At 40.8% G+C, this 24092-nt stretch overlaps 1 protein-coding gene across 1 annotated transcript in view; it reads right to left on the reverse strand.

Annotated features, from left to right (window-relative positions):
• Window positions 1-1639: 1639 nt before the first annotated feature.
• Window positions 1640-24092, reverse strand: part of ERN1 (endoplasmic reticulum to nucleus signaling 1) — a 57988-nt gene continuing 35535 nt past the window's right edge. Inside the window, exons 4-22 of the mRNA XM_034789841.1 lie at window positions 23568-23640; window positions 21927-21999; window positions 20333-20455; window positions 19295-19396; window positions 17033-17294; window positions 16637-16715; window positions 15052-15214; window positions 14212-14330; window positions 13546-13737; window positions 12560-12764; window positions 11472-11562; window positions 10937-11126; window positions 7487-7586; window positions 6663-6862; window positions 5963-6110; window positions 5282-5409; window positions 4733-4856; window positions 4017-4084; window positions 1640-3638 (exon numbers count right to left, since the gene is read on the reverse strand). Of these exons, the coding sequence (XP_034645732.1) occupies window positions 3432-3638; window positions 4017-4084; window positions 4733-4856; window positions 5282-5409; window positions 5963-6110; window positions 6663-6862; window positions 7487-7586; window positions 10937-11126; window positions 11472-11562; window positions 12560-12764; window positions 13546-13737; window positions 14212-14330; window positions 15052-15214; window positions 16637-16715; window positions 17033-17294; window positions 19295-19396; window positions 20333-20455; window positions 21927-21999; window positions 23568-23640 (2647 nt within the window). The 3' untranslated portion in view covers window positions 1640-3431. The remainder of the gene's footprint in view (window positions 3639-4016; window positions 4085-4732; window positions 4857-5281; window positions 5410-5962; window positions 6111-6662; window positions 6863-7486; window positions 7587-10936; window positions 11127-11471; window positions 11563-12559; window positions 12765-13545; window positions 13738-14211; window positions 14331-15051; window positions 15215-16636; window positions 16716-17032; window positions 17295-19294; window positions 19397-20332; window positions 20456-21926; window positions 22000-23567; window positions 23641-24092) is intronic.

A 24092-nucleotide genomic window follows, 5' to 3' on the forward strand; every position in this document is an offset into this window, starting at 1 on the left:
CACAATACAAATTAGGGAAAAGGTGGTTGACACTTTCACACACACGCACAGGGTATGAGGTATAGTCAGAATCACATCATAAAAGAGAGTGCCCCGATTGGGAAAAATTGAGCTCCCTATGGGAAAACTCCAGCAGGAACCCTCTGTCTACTGATGATCAATCCACGAGTGACCCATCAAACCCTAAGACCATCTAGGAGGAGAGGAGTATAACTATAGCTATAATTTGTGCATGGATAGATGTAGGATGTGTCTGTGCTTGGATATTCATTGTTGGTCAATGAATTTTATTAAAGATATTAGAAGTTCTAGTGAATGTATGTGTTACTTTCCTTGGTCTTCATGTGTTCCTAGAGACTCTAGATCTGAAACAAGTGGCAGAGGGAGCTTTCACTCTGTTGAGCTTGAGACTGTAGCCACCAGAGCCAAACCCACAGTGGTGTATACAACATTGCTAAATGATGCACAACGAATGTGCAGGTCAACTGACACTATTATGAACAGTTCCAGCTCCAGCACATGGTGCGCATGCACTCTTGGAATCCACACAGGGACCATCACTCAAAGAAGAATAAAAGGTAGGTCAACCAGCGTTTGCAGCGTCTGTGTTTGCTGCTGGAGACTCCCCCATCTGCCCCTCCCTTTTCTGCTGGGACTCCTGGGGCTGTCTGCTCTTGCCCTCTCCACTGTCTGAAAATATTCACCCTCCAGGCCCCTCTGTTCACGGTGTAATGCAGCACAGGCTTGCAGGATCTCAGAGAACATGTCCTCCAGTATCCTCTTCTTTTGCCTCCTCATTTGGCTCAGGTATTCCGTGGGTGTGGTGGAAGGACCCCTCAAGGCCACTCTCTTACCGCTTCAAAAGTTATTTTCCTCCCTTGGTATCCTGCTGTTAATTGATTTATCTCCTTAGACTGACCTCACACTTGGTAAAGCAACCCCCATCGTTTCATGTATTTATACCTGCTCTTGTATTTTTCACTTCATGCATCTGATAAAGTGGGTTCTAGCCCACGAAAGCTTATGCCCAAATACATTTGTTAGTCTCTAAGGTGCCACCAGGACTCCTCGTTAACACGGCTACCACTGAAACCTATGCGCTCTGTGCATGTCTCCACTGCCCTCTGGTGGATGGAATGTCAGACTCACTCAAATGTTCAAAGAACAGGAGTACTTGTGGCACCTTAGATACTAACAAATTTATTTGAGCATAAGCTTTCGTGGGCTAGAACCCACTTCATCAGATGTATGAAGTGAAAATGTTTATTGGCCTAGTGGTTGCAGCATAAAAACTCTTAAACAGTACTGCACAAGCAGGGATTATCTTTAGCTCTTTATTTAGGAGTAAATATGAACATACTTACCCAGCCCCTGTATCCATCTCAGAAACCTGATGCCTTGCTCAGGAAGAGTTTAAAAAAAAAAAAAAAAACCAAAGGCAAAACCTTCCACCTTACCCTTTTTGCTTGGTTATCTTTAACACAGGTTTTCACATTCCCCCCCCCCCCCCCCGGAAAGCCATGCTATTTCCATGAAAGCAGCAGCAGAGAGTGCCCAGCTTACTTTCTAGTCCTACCCATCTTCCCAGACTCCTACTGGTGAACAGCCATTTTCACTAAAAAAGGGGAACACGCCTCAGTTTCTAAACCTATTTGTATTTATTATTGAGTACAAGTCATTATTTAGTAGAATTATAAAAGAACTGTACATTAGAGGTATAAAAATATGAAATAGGCTTTGAATCATCTTAGGTAAAACTACCATTTTTTCAAGCTTTTAAAAACCATGTAACTTGCACAATTTGGCATCTTACCTTGATATCTGGTTTCATACAATGTAAAACTAGGAAACTCCCAAAAATGTAAGCTTCAGAAAGGTGACTGCATTAGAAAAAGAAAAAACACACACCCCATAGCAATGCCCAATCACACAAGTAACCGTCAATAATTTACTAGTTTACGACACAATGGCACAGTCAGACAAATTAAAAGCTGCCCTGTCCACATGATTTACCCATTAACAAAAACAGACAAATTAGTTCCATTGAAAGATGCAGTATAGCTTTTCCTCTTCCAGTTATTAAAAAGTGGTTAACAGAAAACACTAGAAGGGTTTTGTTTTTTTTAAAAAAGATTTGGCATGCTTTATACTTGTACCATTTAAATTTGATACCACTTTGTAGTAAAAATTAAATAAATATAAATATGTTAAATAAATATATTGTAAAAGAATAATACACATGTATTACATCAACCCAGCATTTCTTAATGCTGTTCACACACTTAATGCTTGTCACAGCTTTAGGGCCACTGAAAAGGAATACTGCATCCTTTCAAATGTAAAGAAAATGTATATAAGCTTCACCTTGGACATCATTATCAATCCAGACATACAGGAACTCAGGTTCCATTGCTTATTACTACTTTCGTTCACCAATTAAAAATGTGGTCCATAATTTCACTGTTCTTTAGAGCAATTCATATTTCAATCTCTTCTCCCCACCGGGTCACATAGCTTCTGGCTCAGTAACCGAAGACCTTCTTAAGAAGAAAGCAAGGAACAATTCCAGCCAGACAGTTGCTGTGTTCAACACACCAACTGGCCCCCTTTCCTACAAAGAATCTAGAAACGGACATCTGAATATGCTTCTCCAAATTATGGCATAGCTCAATTCTTAATACTGTGATCTAAGCCAAATACTGCCATTTCCTTTCTATGAACATTTGGCTGATCTCTCAAAACACCATGGCATGGAGTCTTGCATTTGTGAAGTAAATAAAACTGACCGATTTTTCCAGTTGGTAATCGATAGGATGGCATTGTATCTACACAAGAAGTGCAGACTAATATTCCAGGGTTGCACTTGTTAGAAATTACATTCTCTTTACAGGTTTTGGATATTTTTAGATTATTCCCTTTACAATCACTGTATTGTATCTAAGACACTGTTTCAAATGCAGAATATGGCAGTAGTGCAATAGCAGGTTTGGATGGTTTGCTACAACTAAAAGGCTCCTTTTCCAGATCCTAATGCCTAGTAACGATATGGTTTCAGTCACTGTGTTTGATTCTGTGCAGTAAAATATATGACTTCTAAAATCAAGTACAATGCAAGTATGTTCAACAGCAGAATGATGTTTACCCACAACTATTTGCACTCCATTTTCATTTTCTTTCTTAAAAGCTGCCTTAGGATAACTCCACCAGCTTGGTTCAATGCTTTGCTGAAGTTAGCACTCATTCCTTGTGCTCCTACTGTACTTTTCCTGCTCCAGCGCAGACACAATATAAGGCACGTTTGGAAGCTTGGTTTCTTCAAAGAGACATTTTACTCTCTGATGATCCCACTAGTCCCTGCTAAAGGTAGGCCAATTTCACAGCCCTAGGCTTGGAATGTTCATCACAGAGAAGGGAACTCCATCCCCACCCTCTCAAATGGTATCTCCTGGAAGTCTTTGCTCTGCAGAGTCCTGACTATAGTAATGCTGAAAGAGTCTTTCCCCACTGCAGATTTGCATTGCGTGGTAGGTGTGAAGGAGAAGGCGAGGGAAACGAGATGTGAAGTAACATACAAAATAGTCTGGGATAGAGCCCAGCGTCTCCTGCACTTCCAGGGGCAGTTCTCTGTAATGATGTTTCTAAGGAGAAAAAAAAAAAATACAGACAAGCATTCTTTATAGGGTATTCACTTTTTTCCTCTATGCAACATACTAAAGAGATGCTCAGGAACAAGAAGCAGTTTAGTGGCCAAAGAAGCCTTACTAAATGACAAGTGTCATTTTATAGTGGTGGATTGTTGGTAGTAAAGTGGAACACCACCTAAGATAAGCCAATAAAAAGATGGTTTAGGTGGAAACCATAACATACTAGTGGAAACAGAATGTGTAACATTCAGGTTATTTTAAATGCTGTTTATACTTCTAAATAGGCATGGAGAATATGACAGGTATGGGTGGCTAAAGTTTAACGTGGTGCAAATAAGGTGGTTTGATGCTGGTTCACACACACCCCTTTACCTTATTTCTCATCGCCCGTAGAAGATCCCGTACTGAGCCCCCTTTATAGGATCTGAATTTTCGAAGATCTGCAAAAGCAAATAGACTGTCTGTTTGGTTGTTTTTAAATGAACTGATGTGTACAAAGTCCTCCAGGGAGCTGATCTGTTGCTATCTCCCATACTTGCAGCCAAAACACATGAAAGACCTGTTTGTACTGTTCTGCCCAGGTTAATCAGGATTTGATGTATCACAACCTTTTCCAAACATTAAAGGAAAAAAAAATCAGTGCAGGAGGCATATTGACAATGCAGAATATTAAACAATTTGATGCATGTGTGGCCCTTACGATTTTTGAACTGTATTATCTCTGCTCTTAAAAAGTAAGATGTAAATACCACTAAAGCCTGGTAAATAAACAATGGAAAATAGGCCTGAAATTGCTACACTCTTGTTTTTTGTGTTTTCATGCTTATTTCACTCAGCTCTAAAATAAGATTTATATATATACATATATATATATATACACACACACACATATATACACACACACACACACGCGCACAGGTGTACGTATATGTACTTTTTAATTTAGAACAATTCAGTGCTTCAGTTGCAGGCCAAGATCTCATGTAACAAATTTGAGAGACAATGGTATTACTGCCTTCCTGTATATGCAGGTTAGGGATAACAGCCTGTAATTCCCTTACATTATTATGGAATATAATCTCAGTTACCTGTCTGAAGGGGAACCGTGATGTGCTCTCTCCAGTCCATTTTTACCACCTCTCTCCCTCCTCTCTCTAACTGCTTGACTATTGGACCATCTAGAGATTCTTTTTCTATTCGGTCACTCACATCCTGTAAGAAACGTTCAAATTACTTCAAATGCTGTATTTTTACTTCCAACTCCTACCCACTCCCCACCCCCCAATTACAAATTGCCACCCTCTGCCAGATTAAAGGGTGTCCTGAAAAACAGCTGCTTGCGGACAGTACAATGTAATTGGATTGGTAGTCAGGAGCTATCTGCCAGAGTTCTTTCAACACAGAAAGCCCAACATGCTCACTGGATTGAAACCCTCCAAAGGGCTGAGCATTTCCTTACATGCACTGACTAAGCATACAACCTCACTTCTTTGTTCCTTACACTGTACGTTCATCAACTGCTGATTCTGCATGCAACTATCTCAAAGATTTTAAACTTGAAGTTTTAATGTATACGATTTTAAAAACACACAGAGAATGTTTAATCCTGGACAAAATAAAAAATTGACAAGACAGACCTGAAAAAACTGGAGCTGTCTTTCTAGATCCCAGAAGAACGGGTGCTTCAGCACACAGCTGGCAGATGGACGGTTCTGAGGATCCATGTTTATCATCTGCTCTATTAAGTCACGAGCAACTATGTCATCTAAGAGAAAAAGGGTGATTATTCCCAGACTGTCTGAAACAGTTAAAGTTGTTCTCAGTCTTTAAGAAGTCATCACGACTCCCTTCAAGTTTGTCAGAGATCTAGAATTTCCAGTTGGATGCTCAGCCTGCAAAAACCAGGCCAAATCCTGCCCTGATTTATACTCTGTGCAACCCATCAGAAAGTCATTGGGGTTGAACCAATACAGCTAAGAGCAAAGGTCAGTTCAATCTTTTAAACATCCCGGAGATACATGAAATTCCTCTTAAAACGATCACAGTAAAGCTCAGAGGGCTCAAAACTTTGCAATCACCCGGAATTTCATATGCTTTTGGACAGTAAAGTCAATAGTTTTAAGGGCTTCTAACTTTTTAAAAGGAGCTTCCCATATAATTACTTCAAGTGCTCGTACTTCACATTTGCAATTTCGGGGGCATGGTGATTCATAGGTCTCAGACCATTTCCACTGGTGTTCTGGGCACTATTGAGCCCCACAGAATAAACTGTGCAGTGCTTTACATTTAACAGAGTAGGAAAACATCCACCTGCTTACCATGCTTCTCTGGATTTAAGGAGTCCAGACTGTAAACACCCAGTAGAATGTTGGCTTGCCGCTGCAGGGATTTGCCAAAGGGATGGCTGCCTTCAGATACCACATAATAGAAGACACAGCCAGCCGAAAAGATGTCCACTGTGTATGTCTGCAAATGAACATATGGTTTATGAGCAACATTACAATATAGTTTATTCAATACTTGGGCTCAACTTCACAAGTCAGTTGTGCATCTGAGGGAACAGCAGAAGTTTCTATAATCACACTTCTCTCCACAATATTCAAAAGTAATTAGAACATGGCAAATCCTGCACTAAAGCCCAACTCCAAGAACATCTCCAGGCTTAAGTGACCACTTAAAGTATCTCCACGTTTCTAGTACAATTCTGTTCTAACGCAAAAAGCCACCATGAGTAAGTAACTGATTTTTGGTGCCCCCTTGGGTGATCACTTTGATTTCACCATGACCACAAAATATGGTACAGGATAATACAGTAACAGCCACACTGATCAGAAATTCAGCCCTCAACGAGCACTAGTTGTGTTCACAACCTCTGAAAATTAGTCCACAGACATTTTAGTTCTAAACCAGCTTGAATGAAGAGGCAATGAACTGTGGACGTAACAACGTGACACTTGCCAATCCCACTCCATGGAACTTCCCTAACCCTCGGAACAAGAACAATTATGATTGACTTACAGGGTTCTCTTTGCAATCTTCACTCAGCATCTCTGGAGCGATCCACCCTTCAGTGCCTGGAACCCCAGACTGACGGCTAAAACTGTGCCTGCCCACTGCCAGCTTCTTACACAGGCCGAAGTCTGAAATCATGGCTTTGACCTTGCCATGGGCATTGGGCATTGAAATTAGGATATTATGAGGTTTCAAATCCCTGTGGACTAATACAAACACCAAGTAATTAATACAAGCACCAAGAGCATTTTTAATTGTTTTATTTATTTGGAATGAAATCCTCTCACATTGCTGAAGCAGTTTTTGTTAATGTTCAGGGATCCATACGCTTAAGTTCAAGGAACCCGTTGCCTGTTCATGTGGGATGCCTATTCTACTCCATTTCCTTCAAATCTTGCAAGCTCTTGTTGGAGCCATCACCCCCCAAGGTATTCCAGAGCCATCATTCGTTATATTCTACTTCTACAGCAGCTGAGAAGCTCAAAGCAAATACTAATATAGCAGGGAAGTATTATCCTCATTTTACAGATAGGAGAAACTGAGGGATAAAGGGGTTGTGTCACATACAAGTCTGTGGAAGAGCTGGGAACGGAAGCCAGATCTCCCGGTTCCCAGTGCTGAGCTATCATGGCCACTCCGTGAATGGGCATCATAGAACAGTATTGTTATTTAAAAAAGGAAGGAAAAAGAATGACTGGTCTTCACTGCTCCCAGCCACCCAGCAACAAATTACATGGCTGCCACAGCTCCCCTGCACCAGGCCAGCTTATTTTGCTTCTTAACCAATAAAACATCCAGTCACCTGAAATCAAAACAAAGGGCCTTCTTACCAATATTGAGAGAGTGTAGATAAGTAAGACCAGATGTCGTCTGTTGCAGTAGGGTAATGGGCTGTAAGCCATGGCGACTGAAGTCCTTCTGCTCCACATACTATACATTATATGAGGGAAAACAGAAAGTAAGCCTAAAACCCCAGCACGTTCCTTATACACTCGTCTCTACATAGATCCCAGGCCACTGAAAAGCTCCCTCAACAGAGGTAAATTCTATCCAGTCTAATGAGAGCTGGTTATGTACTTGCAAGAGCCTATCCCACAGACAAAGGGGAACTTTAAGACATCAGACTGTACTAAAATTCTACAAGTCTGTCGCACAGAGAGCCCATGTGCTGGGCCACTCCAGCATACTTTTCAGATGAAGGACTTTAATTTACAAGGGGATCCCAAATAAAAGCGAAGGGCAATAGACTGCTCGGTAGATCAGCAGAGTGATTTTTTTCAGCCTAACATTTATTTATTTTTGCCAGAAATGCAGATTCAGGTTCAAGCTTTGTGTGTCTTTGAGTCAAATTTGCTGGTTTGGGTCGAACTGCACCCCCACGCGAAAAAAGAATTCAGAAAAAAAAAAAAAAACAGTGTTTGAGTTTCGACATTTTCAAAACATAACGTTTTGATTTTTCAATTCAAAATGCCCATTTAGCATTTTACTGCAATTTTATTTTTAAAAAGGTTAACCCCCCCCCCACTAAAATTAAATGAAACTTTGTTTCAGGTTTCACTCAACTCAATTTTCTCCCGCAGTCTGGGCACCAAAGCAAAAACCCAGCTATTTGTACATACTCATAGAGGTCTGAAGGGACCATTGTGATCTTCTAGTCTGACCTGTGTAGCACAGGCCACACAACTTCCCCAAAATTATTCCTGGAGCGGATCTTTTCGACAATCGTGATTTAAAATGGTCAATGATGGAGAATCCCACACGACCCTTGGTAAATTGTTCCACTGGCTAATTACTCTCACCATTAAAATGTATAGTGTATTTCCAGTCTGAATTTGTCTGGCTTCAACTTCAAGCCATTGGATCGTTTTATATCTTCTCTGCTAAATTAAAAGACCATTCTTAAATATCTGTTCCCCATATGGATACTTATCAGCTCACCCTTTAATCTTCTCTTTGTTAAGCTAAACGGATCGAGCTCTTTGAGTCTATCACAATACGGCATAAAGAACAGGAGTACTTGTGGCACCTTAGAGACTAACAAATTTATTTGAGCATAAGCTTTCATGGGCTAGAACCCACTTCATCAGATGTAGCCCACGAAAGCTTATGCTCAAATAAATTTGTTAGTCTCTAAGGTGTCACAAGTACTCCTGTTCTTTTTGCAGATACAGACTAACACGGCTGCTACTCTGAAAACTATACGGCATGTTTTCTAATCCTTTAATCATTCTTGTGGCTCTTCTTCAAACCCTCTCTAATTTATCAACCTCATTCTTGAATTGTGGACAACAGTATTGGATGCAGTTTTCCAGCAGCAGTTACACTAATGGCAAATATAATGGTAAAATAACTTGTCTGTTCCTACTTGAGATTCCCCTTTTTATGTATCCCTGGATGGCATTAGCTCTTTTGACCCAGCGTTATACTGGGAACTCTTGTTCAGCCAGGACCCCCAAATCTTTTCCAGAATTACTGCTTCACATAATGAAGTCACCCATTCTATAAGTATGGCTACGTTCTTTATTCCTTGGTGTATACATTTACATTTATCCATATTAAAATACATATTGTTTGCTTGCACCTAGTTTACCAAGTGACCCAGATTGCTCTGAATCAGTGACATCTCCTCTTCATTATTTACCAATCCCCCAATTTTTGTGTCATCTGCAAACTTTATCAGTGATGTCTTTTATGTTTTCTTCTAGGTCATTGATAAAAATGTTAAATAGCATAGGGCCAAGAACATATCCCTGCAAGATCGGACTGAAAAAAAACACCCACTTGAAGATAATTTTCTATTACATGTTGAGATCCATTTGTTAGCCAATTTTTAATCCATTTAATGTGTGCCAAATTAATTTTCTACTGTTCTAGGTTTTTTTTTTTTTAATCACAATGTGGTGTGGGTACCTGTGATCCCAAGCACCCAAGTCAAATGCTTACACTATTACCTTTATCAGCCACACTTGTAATTTCATCCAAAAAAAAATCAAGTTAGTTTGACAGGACCTATTTTCCCTAAGCCCATGTTGATTTGCATTAATTACATCATCATCTTTTAATTCTTTATTAATTGAGTCCAGTATCAGGAGCTCAACTATCTTGCCTGGGATCAATGTCAGGCTGACAGGCCTATAATTATCAAGCCATCCCATTTACTATTTTTAAAAACTGGCACAGCATTAGCTTTCTACTCTACCGCTGAGTATTAAATCTCCCTTATTTCCACAGTGAGAGCCCAAGATAGGTGGGGCTTTTACACGTCAGTTTCCCTAGATGGCCTGTTTTTTAAAGGAACATAAAAATAATGATGTTTTATCCTAGCTCAGAGAAACCTTTCAACAGGAATTTAACTGAGTAAATGCTGCTCATTAGCCCTGCCCAGTGGAGGCTGAAAGTAGGTAGGCCAAGGCGTCCAGCACCTTACTCACACCAGGGTAAGCAAAGCCCCTGCCTCACTTCCCCCCACAAAGCTTTGCTTAGCACATGCGCCACCTGCACACTCCTGCTGCTGTGCTTCCTTAAAAGGCGGCTCTCAGGACAAGCTAAGGCCTTAAGAAGCAATATTTTAGAGAGGCTCCTAGTGAGGGCAGCAGATGCCTTGCACATGGTGGGAGATACAGTGACTGAGGAGGAGCCTTTTTCAAGAACACACATAGAAGGTTCAGTAGTCCCTTCTCTTAGATCAGAGACCTGGGGAGGGCTGGGAAGCCAAATGGCAGGAACACACAGCAAAGGGGGGAAAGGAATGTTGTCTGGGCAGCAGAAAGCCAGGGAGGAGGAAGGGTAAGAAAACATTTTCTTGTTCTGTTTTACCACCAGGGCACTGGCAGGCTCTGTGACACTGATGCCTTACCCCTTCTCTTTATTACAGTTGCTGATTACAAGATAGAAGGAAAACAGCAATTGTGTATAGCCGTGAGGCTGTATCCTTTGCTTCTGTGATACCAGAGTATTACAGTAAATTGGGCTGTCTTAGATTCACCCTGGACTGTGATAACACTGAAGGGCTGATGATGATGATACAAGGAGGAAAGCCTCTTAACTACACATACAGCAAGCGACTACATTGTAAAAGTAAATAACCAATTACAGATGGTAATTTGGGTAACATCAGAAATGTTGTCTGCATCTGACAGGTGCCTGGACTGCAGACTCAAAGCAGAGTTAAGAGTCTGCCATTGAGAAGCCTTTCACAGCCTGTGTTTTCTCTCTGCATTTACCCGGCAGCCAAATCTCTTCGCTTTAGTAATCTTTGAGGTTTGTAAGTGATCTGTTACCTCCTGTAAGGTGGCAGCACAGAGCTCTATGGCAATGTACTGAAACTGCCTGTCCCTCTCAGTGCAGAAATAGCGGATCACGTTGGGGTGCTCGTCCGACTCACGCAGCAGCCGCACCTCGCGGTCAGCAAAGCTGAAGCATTCGGGGAGAATTCTTTTCACCGCTACATCTCGGTTATCAAATGTCCCTCTGTAGACAGTGAACCATACAGCAAAGAAACCTCTTTGAGTCACTCTGTGCACTGAGATAGGTGGGTTACATGGAATACACTTCACACAGCACTTCTTCAGTATTGGACAAGGTTCAGTGCTTTCATTTCAAACAAACATTTACAAATGACAACATAACCCTGGCTTTTTGTTAGTGAAGGGACACTGCAGAGAAAAGAGACACACACACACACACACACACACACACACGTTCCATGGCAACATTTCCATTCACATTAGACCATAAGCATCTTTTACAAAATATTCAAAAAAATAGTGGGGCATTAATTGGGCTCTAAAATCAAAGGCATATATTGTCTTGTACCTGTAAACAATTGTTCCTTCAGCTCCATGTCCCAGTACGTCTTTCGGGCTAAATGAAATCTTGCCGACCATTACTATGCGTGTGTCCTCATCTGAACAAAAGCAAGCAGCGAAAGGATTAATTTAAGGCAGATTTTAAAAGTCAGCACTTTGCAGTTGCATTTCCTTATGGAGTCGGTATGTAAAACCTTCTCTTTCAAGTTTAAATGCACAACACTGAGAACTAAGGAGCCCTTTGGAATTTTGGCTCCTACAACACAAAAGGCCATGGCTGGGGACATACATGAGACAAGCAGCTTTTAGGAAACAAGAAACTCTTTCCAGTTTTTAAAATGCTTATGTGAATGTAGTGTTGGGGGAAGGTGCCGAACTGACAGAGCTGGAGAGTGGGTGCAGTGCAGGCATTGTGCTGCCCTGGGAGTGGAACTTACTTCCCTGGAGGGACCAGAGACAACATGCAGAAGGCAGAGGGAAGGGGAGTCCAGTTTCCATGGTCCACTCAATTCTTGGCTTCAATTACTGCCAATACAACAATTTTTTTTGTATTAGGGTCTGGACTGAGGCCGCCAACCCATTTCAAATATGCCAATGAGCACATGGCCCAGGGGCAGCTCAATACTGCACTCCTGACCCAGGCAAATCTTCTAGTGAAGTCAGTGGTAGGATTAAGCCTACAATGACAAAAACTTGTGGTCAGCATTGAAAAAAGAATTTGAAAAGTCGCCTCTCACTAGAAGAGCTCAAGAATAGGGATGGAGAGAATACACCCAATGGTGCACATGAATCCCCAAAATCAGGATTCAAGACCGGATGTCTTTCTAGGAGATGTTCTAGCTCAACCAGAAGTCATGGGCTTGCTGCAGGAATCAAAGGGGAAGGAAGTTCTCTGGCCTGTGTTATACAACAGGAGGTCACAAATCAATGGTTCCTTCAGGTCTTAATCTATGAAATATTGTCAATATTCTACTTTTGTTGTCCCCCCCACCTCTTGTTGTACTTTGTTACCTTTGGCATTGGGGGAAATGTTATGAACTTTCTGATTTTAATTCTTATTGGGACGCACTATGAAAGAAGTTAGATTAATGTTACCTCCCTCTTCCTGCTCAGTGGAGAGACATCTCCCAATGTCAGAGCCAGAAAGGCTGGAATACGCTGAGTGGTTTGATGCTTTGGGAGACAAGTTGGATGTGCTGGTGGCTGAACTCTCCGTCCGCACATAGGAGGTGTCCAAAAAGTCTGCCTCTGGGGGGAGATTGCTGGGGGCACTGAGGGGCAGTTGCTGTTGCTGCGTACTCTTCAGGAGGAAAGAGAGATGGTCTTAACACCACACCAATGAAGGAATACAAATCTCAATAGACATGCCGACGAGAAAGCACGTCCATGACTAAGCATCCAGAAAGGGCAACTTCTACTATCCTCTGAGTGAAAAACTTCTCATTGCCAGACTCCTAACTTATTTCTGGTAGGGCAATTAAAGAGTCTCTATCACCCAAACTGTTCTCTATCTTGTTATACATTTTTAAAGCACGGTTGATAATTCAGGCTGGTTGTTTGTTATAGCAAAATATGCCATTAGCCTGAAGTTTATTTTCCCTTAGAAAAGCATCTTTAGACTGAATAGCTATCATTAAACAGGAAAAGGATACAGGGCCTGATCCAAAGCCCAGTGAAGTGGATTTGGGGGGGGGGAGGATCTTTTGGTAAATTCAACGGTCTTTGGATCACGACCAAAAAAAAAAAAGAGCAACACACACACAAAATAACTGAATGGGCAAAAATCCATGGGAGAGTTGCAGGTGGAATAGGAAAAGTCTTGAGTGCAATGGTGTGGTGTCACAGAAATCACTGCCACATCAAACATGCAGTAGCCTTAGATATCAGATTGCACACCTGTGAGTTATCAGAGTGATAACCGTTACTACTGATAGCTAATGGAGAAAGCAGAATTGCCCTTCTTTTATGAAGTCGTGACTCTTTCCCTCTCCAGCTCCTGCATCATCTTTACCAGGCTAGGCTGCCAAACATTACAGCCCTTTCTCAGAATTCACTAGAATACCAAGCTCAATCAGCATTACCATTGGACAGGTGATGACGAATGCTACCCAGCCAACAAACAAAAAGGTGCTCAGGATGATTGTGGCCATGTCTTTCAGCATGGAATCTACGGGAGCCTCTGGCCGAGGTACAGGCTGACTGGGCTTCTCGTCAATGTCCTTTGGAACGGTAGGAGGCAATTCTTTTGAGGAACCTTCAACTATACCAATAACCTAGGAAACACAGAAGACTCCATCAGTTCACAGTCTCAATGGATAATGTATTTTGCAGCTGTACTAGCATATATAACGTACATTTCAATGAGGGACCATTTCTTAAAAGCTTAATGATGTGCAAGACTCTCTTGGATGTAATGGTGGCTCACAGCAAAATTGGTCAATATTCTGAGGACCCTGCAGTTCATTTATTCAATGGACTATTTCCACTGAAGTCAATGGGAGATTTGCATGTGGAAGGAAAAGCAGGACTCAGCCTTCAGTCTGATATCAAGAGTTCTATAACACAGAATAATGCCAATGACACCCCATGGGAGGGTACTGTGCTGCACTTCCACAAAGAACTTGGGAAAATTCCCTACACTTTTTCCTACAGAGTCCAAGTTCTCCCAAAATTTTCATTTCCCTCCCCCTGTAATTTTCCAGTGGCTTCTTCAGTTATTCAGTAATACGATCAGGTTATTCACAAACCTCCTCAAAACTGGCTTTATCAGAGTCAGCTGGAATCACATTTTCATGCCGTTTAGGCAAACTGCTTGGAAATTTCTCCAGGATCTTTGTAGGGGCTGATAATGGTGTTTCATGGTGCCCTTTAAATAAAACAACATTTGTTACAAGAAGTGTTCCTTTTTAGGGCAAACATGCTTGATTTTGGCATCTCTGCCAAGAAGCAATATTCAGCATTAATAAAATGGCTTGAGGCCATTACAGTATGACAGTTTAGAATAAAATGAGGCTCTCCTATATGTACCTTAACACCAGAGCGCTGTCCCTGTGGAATGACCCAAAGCTTGGAAGATTTGGGTATACATCTGAAAACTGTTACATGCCCTTTGAAGTGAAGCAATGCTCTTACTCTTAAAGGCTCTAAACCTTCAAGTATTGATTATGGCCACTGACTCCAGCAGGACTTGTGCTCAGGCTCTGGCTGCAGATTTGGACCCTGACTTTGTCTCTTGTTGAAAATAAATATTGAATAACTCCCCATTCAGTGAGCATTGCTCATCCTGTGCACTGAATGAGACGGGGGCCTTTGGAAAATATAGGATGTGATCATGTAATTAAAAACCGTATCATAATGCATATGCATAAGGGGGCCAAATTAGGGTTGTAAGGCAAACTTAGTTCTGGCATCCTCTAACTTTTGAGTGCTTGACTTTGCATCTTTTACAGACTTTTAATGTAGTGGTTTTGGATGCAATTTAAAATACTTTGTATATGGTAACAATAATCTCTGTTTGGATTATTGCTTTTGTCCACCAGAGGACAGTGCAACAGAGAGCAGGTGGAATATTACTGACTTCCTGATACCTATTAACAGCCAGTGGTTCCTCCAATAGTTGAGTTTCTTTTCTTTCAGTCCTGCTGAAAATTTTAGATCCGTACTAGGAGTGATAACACACTCGCCATTGTCTTCAATAGTAACTCCTTCTGTTTTGGGGCCCTCTAACAGAGGTATGGCTCTGCCACGGGGCTAGAAAGACAGAGATTTATTATTACAGTTAACAAAGCACTATATCGCTACACAATACTTTATAAAGCCTTAGAGAATTTACCAGTCTAACTCGGACAAAAGACATGGGACATAACTCAAAAGTCATATTAGAAATACCACAAGCTTTCCCTTGGAATTAAGTAAATGTTTAACTCAAAATATTTTATTGCTAAATTACAGGTGGGAAGCTCTACATTACTTTGGGGTTTATACTTCATATACCATGCCTCTCGTACCGCAGGGTCAGAGAGAGCTAGCAAGCAACAAGTTACATGCCAGCAATGCAGTAACTGCGGGTAACATGAGCCATTATGCCCTCAGCCATAGTTCACAGAGCCGTAGACATTAGATCCTGCATTACTGAGAGAAGGAGTCTGGTGTAGGAGGTGGGGTTGCCCCCTCTCTTTTTAAAAAAATACAGGAAAAAGGATCTTTATCTCCCCACAATGCCAGCAAATAAAACCTTGCTTTAACATCTCATCAAAATGTTGGTGCTTTCAACAGTATGAACTGGGTGGCAACTTTAACATCAATAACCACAACACATTGTCAATAGTGGTAGAAACAGCCTTGATGCAGAACTTGAACTCTCACGCTCTGGTTCAGATGTGAGAGGGCTTCCATCCCAGCTCAGCCATAGAGAGAGAGAGACTTTCTGACTAGCTATAATATGCTTTCCTAAATTACATGGTTTGATTGATATCTTGTCACTGTTCAACATTTCCCTGCTATAAAGGATAGGAATGCTGTACAGGAGACAGTTTGTGGGTAAGAAGCCCTGCGCTGATTACTCTCCGTTCATATTTGGAAAGGGATCTGCACAACCATAAGGACTATAATCTTAGTTAAATATAATAAAAGCAGTTCACAGAGGACTCTTGAGCATCTAGGACTTTTATAATAACAAATTACAAATCAAGGAAGCCACAAGCAAACCATGAAAATTTGACAATCCAACCTTATTTCAAGAGCAGTTTCCAATGCTGTAAGTAACATTTTAATTATGCTTGATCACAACAAGATCTAGAATCACTAAATAACCATAACTCACAAAGATTCATTGTATCTATATTCTATGTGTATTATGGCTATTTCTCATTTGAATGAATTTAAGTACTTAGCAGATTTAAAAATAAACACCCACTCCGTAGATTTGAAAAAAACATTTTTTTTCCCCGCTGAAACTGACACTTGCATTTTTTGCTATGACAAAGCTGTGATTTTTCCAATGTTTTGCCAAGACAAACAGCCTTAAATGATAAGTAGAGATGGGCCTAAACACCCCAACATTACAGACAGGGTAAAGGGTCAGATCTCAACTTTTCAGCACAGAACCATACATAATACTATAAAGTGGGCTTTTCAAAACATAGTATCAAAGTCCTGAAGTATCTGACTTACCACAATAGCCACTCCTTCATGCACCATTGATGGAGATGCATACAAGCTCGTTGAGTATTTTCCTACATAGAGCGTAGGCCTAGAACAACAACAAAAATTAGGAAGAAAGTTCAAAATGGCTGCTTTTATCACACGAGTTACAAACTCAGTCAGACACTGTTTTAGAGACTCTTAAATTTGAATCACTGGCATCATCAGCATTTATTTATTCCTGTACAAACATAATGTTCAGTAAACGTTAAAGAGTAAGGCGCCAATATAGTCTCTCCTTCTACTATCTTGCAATTTATAGAATAGCAGCTCTATTAAGTAACTGAATAGAAACAATTTTTAATTAGAGTACTGCAAAGCACCATCAAGTCAGACTCTGAAAACAATACTAATATTTATACTCACGTCAACTTGCTCTTGGTCTCCGTTTCCTTCGGGAAAGGATACTTCCACTTAGTGATGCGTCCAACCTCCCCAGACATGAAGGTCAGGTAGCGCAGTGTTTCTATTCCCACATTTGTGTGTATAACTTTCCGTAGTCCTTCACGCTGCCAGATGTAAAAAGCTACCACCGGGGAACCATAATCCTGAATCCACAGCACATCCCCAGACTCACTATCCACAGTCACCACCAGCCCGTCTCCGTTAGATACAAAGTGGGACATTTCTGAAACATACAAATACACAAGAGGTTATCTGGGTCTCCTGCTTAGTCATGGCTATAGTAACACATACATTAGCCGTACTTGAACCTTAAATGAGCTACTAAAATCTGTTAGGGTTTGCCTACAAGACGACATAGTCCATGGCAAGCCAGAGTGTGAATCTACGGTGCATTCACTGCCCACTAACTGGCAGTAGCAGGGTCCACACAGCCCGCTAGTAGTGCACTTGGACATAGTGCTGTGTACATCAAAGTGCACTACGAGACTTTTAGTGCTTGGTAGCAGGGTCTGCATGGCCAGTTGGTGCATAGCAAGCTACTGCGCTGTAGATTCACACGTTGGCTTGCCTCGCACTAAGTCTCTGTGTAGACAAGCCCTTAGACTGGTTCATTTTATATTGTAAAAGACTAGCCCTAGTGTGTAGCTCAAGAGTTCTCGAAATTATCCTGACGTAAATACATTCTTCTCTCTCACCAGTAGAAATAATATATTGTTTAGTTTCACTCCTCAGCATACACTTCTAAGGACTTGCAGATCTGCCTCTTCTTTACATACAGAGTAATCATCATATAAACCACAGTATCTCCAAACACACATTACAAGACAGCACCACTCCTGTATAACTGGGAGTTCCCAGCTAGGAGGCTGAAAGTTCTTCCATGCTCTATTTAAAATGACCAGATTCAGAATACATACAGCCCAATCCAGCAACACAGTATGCTTGGGCAGGCCCCAGCACCTGCACACAGCCCCCCTGGAGTCAACAAGTCATCCCATTGCAGGACTGGGGCCTTAACTGGGAATTAAAGAACAAAACCATGTCATGCACATTTCTTTTTGTTTACTTCCATTAGAAGCAACTCCGACATTCAGGAATTAGGCTGAAATATTCAAGATTTACAGGGAAACCCCCGTGACATTGGGATTTAATGCTGCCTATTCCAGAGTCAAACATTTGTTTAAAAAAAAAGCAGTATCAGCACTGAAAAGCTGCAGACATTTCCCAATAAGAGAACGGGAAGGTAACTGTTTCCATGTAAAGTTTGTGATTTACCGTAATTTGGGGGCACACTCCCATTGTGCAGTAGTTTTGCAAGGTGAAGAAATACCCACTAGGAATCAGAACTGGAAGGTTCTTGTTTTTATTTCTAACTCACTTACCTGATGCTCTCTTCCATACCACAGGACAAGGTTTAAATTTCAAGTGTGTTTTAAAGTTATTCTCTCTAGATCATAACCAGTCAGTGCCATTCTCCTGATCCACATGAAGCCCCACTGTTTTGAATAAACTTAGCCTCAGTAGTTACCTCTTCCAAAATTTCCCCTTCCACACAATAGCTGTAAAGAATGTTATCATCATCATCCATTCTGTGCTCAAACAGCAGGCACTGTAATTCTGGGGAGGATACACTGTATTCTTCATACGTAACTATTGTCCGACTCTAATAGTCATATTATTTTGCACTATCACACTTGTTGAGATTGTCAGGTGTAAGTGCAAATCATTATCAATAGTATCAACACTAATATTTTGCATTTCTTTAGTGATATCCAACTGATGATGCCAAACATCAAGCTTTACAAATATGATTTAAGCTTCTCAACCTCTTTATGTAGCAGGGAATTATTATCCCATTTTACAGCTATGGAAACTGAGGTGCTGAGAGATTACGTGACTTGCCCAATGTCACACAAGAAATCTGTGCCAGAGCAGTAGGGCCATCCTTTCCCTGATTGGACAAGTTAAAGGCTTGCCATATATGCACTCAGATAGAAGAAAAGACTCCAGGATTAAGTGGCTGAATTGAGTTTTTCCCTGGGGAGCGGAGGGGAGGGAGCGAGGGGAAGGTGGCAGGGCAGAGCAACTCAAAAAGATCAGTGTGTAGATACAGAGGCAGGGGGGAGGGAGGGGTTGGTTCTGCCCATTGCAGAGAAAAATGTCAGGATATTGGAGCTATCGCAAAAGTGAAAAAAATGCAAAGGACAAGATCAAAGTTCTTACTGTATTTCACATCTTCATCAGGTACAGTGGCTGCATAATCAAAGTAGGTGGCATTCCATCGGAGCTCCTTATTTTTGGTATCATACATTGTAATAGTGTATTCTGTTAAAAAATACACACTCTGTGAAAATAATCCTTTGAGACAACAGAACTAGTCACCTGTAATGCCAGACACTTCTCAGGACAACACACATCCTGCTTTTCATGTTTTTAGCCTTCTTTTAGGTTTTTCCTGGCACTCAGAGATATAGTCACACCTCATGGAACTTAAAGACAAAACTAATTTATGTTCCACTGAAATCTACTGCTCAAAAGGAAGCTCAGAAGACAAAAAGCAGTACCAGTGCTCCAATACATATTATCAGCTCTTTGTACTTCTTCCTCCAAGACTTCTTCTGTAGCATTCCTATCTAATTTTATCTACAACCAATCCCTCCATTTCAAAATTAGGTGCAATATGTTCTGTAACAGAATTTTTGCAATAAAGATAATTTTAAAAAATATTCTTAAAAACAGATTAATCTACAGATCTAATGGCAAATCTCTAAACACAGCCTACAGAGACACATCCCAAATATAGGTCTTTGGTCTATTTTAATCTTCTTCACTTAGAACGGAGCATTTGTATTTTCAATATGACAGCTGTTGTCTCCATTTCCGCAACCCATTTATTCCTGAAGACCAAAAGCTTCAGATGCAACCAGGGCTACAAGCTACTAGCATGGTACATCATTGAATTAAAAGAATTTAAAAGCCACTTTGCTTGGGAGTCAGCCCCAGGAATCACTTACACAAGCACCACTATATGCAGGAACCACACATTAGTCTGTGAATGTATAAAATGGCACATTGCTATCGGAAGGCAAATCATTTTTTCTGTGTACATTATAAAGCCACCACCTCCAGAAGTTATTCTAGGAGATTAAACAAACCTGAGTTTATCATCACAAGGTTATCCTTTATGGGCCTGCACTAGCTTTAAAAAGAACCCAAAAAGCCAAACTCTCTTTTTAAGTGGTAGAGGGAAAAGTGTCTTACCGGTTCGCCCAAGATATAGGAGGGATGTTGATGGACAAAGGCTTTCTGCAAATGAAGACGTTAAGGTTTGTTGTTTCTCCCCAGTGACAAGGTCTATCACATACCAAATATCTTGCTTCTTTCCTGAAATCACCAGTTAAATTACATTACTGTTCAGTCTGAAAATTACTCAGATACAAAATCCAGGCTCTTAGAAAAAGCTTTTTTGATTTGAGAAGTAGTTCTCTAGTGGGCCCATAGTTTGGGATTTTTTTCATGGAAAATGTTTAGAAGTTTTTTTGTTAAACAAAATAATTTCGGACAATAACCAAAACTAGAAACCAAACAACACTGCTGTCCCCTCATTTAACGTTACTGACTCCTAGCAGGTACTGGCAAGCATAGTGACAACATTTCTATGATATCCTTATAAGCATTATCACATAAAATAAGGTTATCACATTCACAATATCCAATTGGCAAATGGTTACTGAAGAGAGTATTGAGGTTTGAAAATCCTTATGCTAGGAGAGGAAGAAGACTGTGGTGCTGTTTGTTGTAGTACAGTATGGTGGGAAGGAATTATCAGCTTCTACACATGTAGGAACAGTAGGACAATGGAACAGACTGCCTAGGGAGGTTGTGGAAGCTCCTTTGCCGAAGGTTCTCAAAAGGAGACTGGAGCCATCTGTCTTGGATGTTTTAGACGTAACAAATCCTACATCTTGGCAGATGACCCTTGCGGTCCCGTCTAACCCTATGATTCTATGATTCCAAATTGATAATGGACTTTAGTCCTCATAACCCAAATATCAGAGCCATAGTCTGTAGCAGCCTAGGTAAGAAGTGTCAAATAGTTAACCTGCTTCCCGCCCCCAAACAGTTTATGATGTGAACTGCACTGGAGAGCTAGAAGGAAGGGAGAGAGTGCAGATTTCTTCCAGGTCTTCACAGATGTGGTGTCATCTCCAAAGATGCCAACTAGGCAGAATAACGTAAATCCCCCTAACTATTAATGAATCAGGAGATCTGGTTACAACATGGTTAAAAGCTGTAATGTAGATTCAACCTAACAATGACCATGTAACCAGGCTTCAGATTTGAACCGTCCAGGACCAGACCCTAGTTAGGTCTCGCCTACACTATAACTTAGAACCACGTTGTAACTCAATTTCCTGACTCAGTTATAGTTGTAATGCAGGTAGGGCCCTTTGGCTGGCTTTGGCAAGTACATTTATAAGCATGAGAAGGTGATTAAATATACCATATAACTGAGCTAAATATGTATTTGTGTCAGAATAACGTTAATTACATTTTCTGTAGTGGAAGTGTAACTTTTTTTTTTTTTAAGACAATGCAATGGTTTGAGAAGCTATTCTCCTTCTAAGGGAAGGCAGTTGACTTTTTATCTTCACATGTCAGTAAGTGCTGTATTTAACAGATTCTCTATCAGAAAATATTACGAAAGGCTATAATTAACAGCCAAGGCTGAGATGACATTTTCATGCAAGAAGTCCTCTGTCTGGTTTAGGCAGTTTGTATTTGTCAGTTGCTGTTGGGTAATGTTGCAATCTTCTAAATCAGTTAACCCATGGAGAGATTAACTAGAACTTACCCATGTACAGAATCCCGTCTGAACTGCGACAAGGTGATGCCTGCACCAACTCAGGGATTGTAAATGGAAGTTTCTAGAAAAAAAAATGAAAAAGCTCAATTAAATCATAATATTTTTACACTTTGAAATTAGTGTGATTTTCCCAGTTGTGTTCAAGGGAACAGGGAACCAATACAGCTCATGTGGGGACTTCTCACTGTTTTACTAGAAATGTAACAGGAAAAGGAGGAAATATTTATAGCACAGAAGACTGGAAGCCAGGACTCCTGGGTTTTATTCCTAACTCTACCACCAACTTGTGCAACCTTGTCCATGTCCCAACACTGTGCTTTAATTGCCCCATCTGTTAACGAGTACACTTATATTTACCTGCCTTGCAGGGGTGCAACATTAGCATTTGCAAAGCTCAGCGATCTTCCTACAAACCGGGTTATTAAAAAGGCAATGAATTATTATGATTGCCAAATTCTATAATGCTCTTGGGCATGTATCACGCCTACATATTCGGTGAACAACCTTCCAGGATTTTAAGAGGCCTTCATCAGGAACAGAAAAGTGACAAACAAAAGTGTTGCATAAACACAAGAGAGGCCAGGACTTTAGACAGTGAAATTACTTCCATCTAGCTTGGAACATCTACAATGATGCATCCAATCAGAATATTTTTACCTGAGGAGATTAACAGGTGAAAGGAAACATGATGTTCAGGACTGATTGCTACCTAGATCTACACACAAAGAGCACCAAAAATACATACACAAATTAAGGCCACGTATCTGGGCGCATTAGGAAAAAAACCTGTCAGTAAATACTTCTCTGTTCAAAAATTAAAAAAAAGTTAAAGTTCTAAAAGGAAGTCATAGCGGCTGCCAGGAAAAGAAACTTGTGGGAAGCCAAACATTTTATCTGAGTTTCATCACAAAGCTGTTGCTTTACTCAAGTGTTCAGCTGACATCTGCGGGGTTGACTATTTCGATGCAAATATTTTGGAAGGGTTCACAGGTTAGCCTGCTTACTAAGTGCTATAACAGCACCTGCTATTTAAGACAGCACAGAATCCGCATTTATCCTAGTATGGGGTGGACTTCTCAATAGGACTGCTAAAAATTTTATTTTTTTCAGGCCATAACTGAGTGTGCTGTATTGGATACCTCTCCCTCCCAGGATGCTGTGAGGATTACTTAATATCTGGAGAGTGCTAAAGAAGTGGTGTTATCATCATCATTACATTAGCAAGTACTACAAAAATATCAAAGGTGGGTCAAAGTGGTCTGCCTTTTGTTGGTATCCTCAAGCCAAAGGGGTTTTCTGAAGCTCACAAGGAAGGCTGTAAATGTTGCCTGTCCTAAACTACAGGATGACCCTCTGACCCAGCAAGCAGCGCAACTGGAATGTTGTCATTCCAGGAATTTGTATCCTAAAATTGGCACTGAACAGTGCTCACTAGCCAATGTTGTCAGGCCTTCCCAAGAAATACTTGCTTCCAGTAAATGATTCCAAATGTGGGCAGCCTGCAGAACTTTACAACGCTGTCAGGAAAGCAGATAGTTGGGAAAGTAATTTAGGGACGTACCCTTCGTGCAATCTAATTAGGGTGCATGTGCAGACAGATTAGACACTAGCAAACCAAAATATACTCACAGTTAAGCCTTCATTATTTTTGCCACCAAGTGTATATAAACTGCCATCGTTTGGGTCTGGAAGAAATGCTGGCCTAGGAGTTAAATAGCGATTATAAATAAACCGAACACATTACACTTGTCACCAAACAGAGAAGCAGCAATGGTCAGTGTGTGTGTCCTGGTAAAGACCATTTGACATTTGCTTGTTGACTTTAGAATATCTGGTTGTTCAAAACACTTAGTAATTGAACATCAAAGAGAATGAATATCAGAATTGGCACAGCCTGTTAAACCTAAGCTATTCTCAATAGTGTTCCTAGTCCAGCTGAAGCTGGGTTGTCCAGTATGAATATAATACAGAGGCCTTGCAGTATAGGGATCATAGTTCAAATCTAATTTATATATAGCAGCAATAAGACCAGCAGTAACATATACAAAAGCGGCACAAAAGCCAGGGGACAAAAAAGCCTGCCCAAGCCCCACTGCCCTGGGTGTGGGGGGCCAAAGCCCAAGCACTTCAGGCCCAGGCAGGGGACCTCTAACC

This window comes from Trachemys scripta, chromosome 14 (assembly GCF_013100865.1).
Source record: "Trachemys scripta elegans isolate TJP31775 chromosome 14, CAS_Tse_1.0, whole genome shotgun sequence".
Lineage (NCBI taxonomy): Eukaryota > Metazoa > Chordata > Testudines > Emydidae > Trachemys > Trachemys scripta.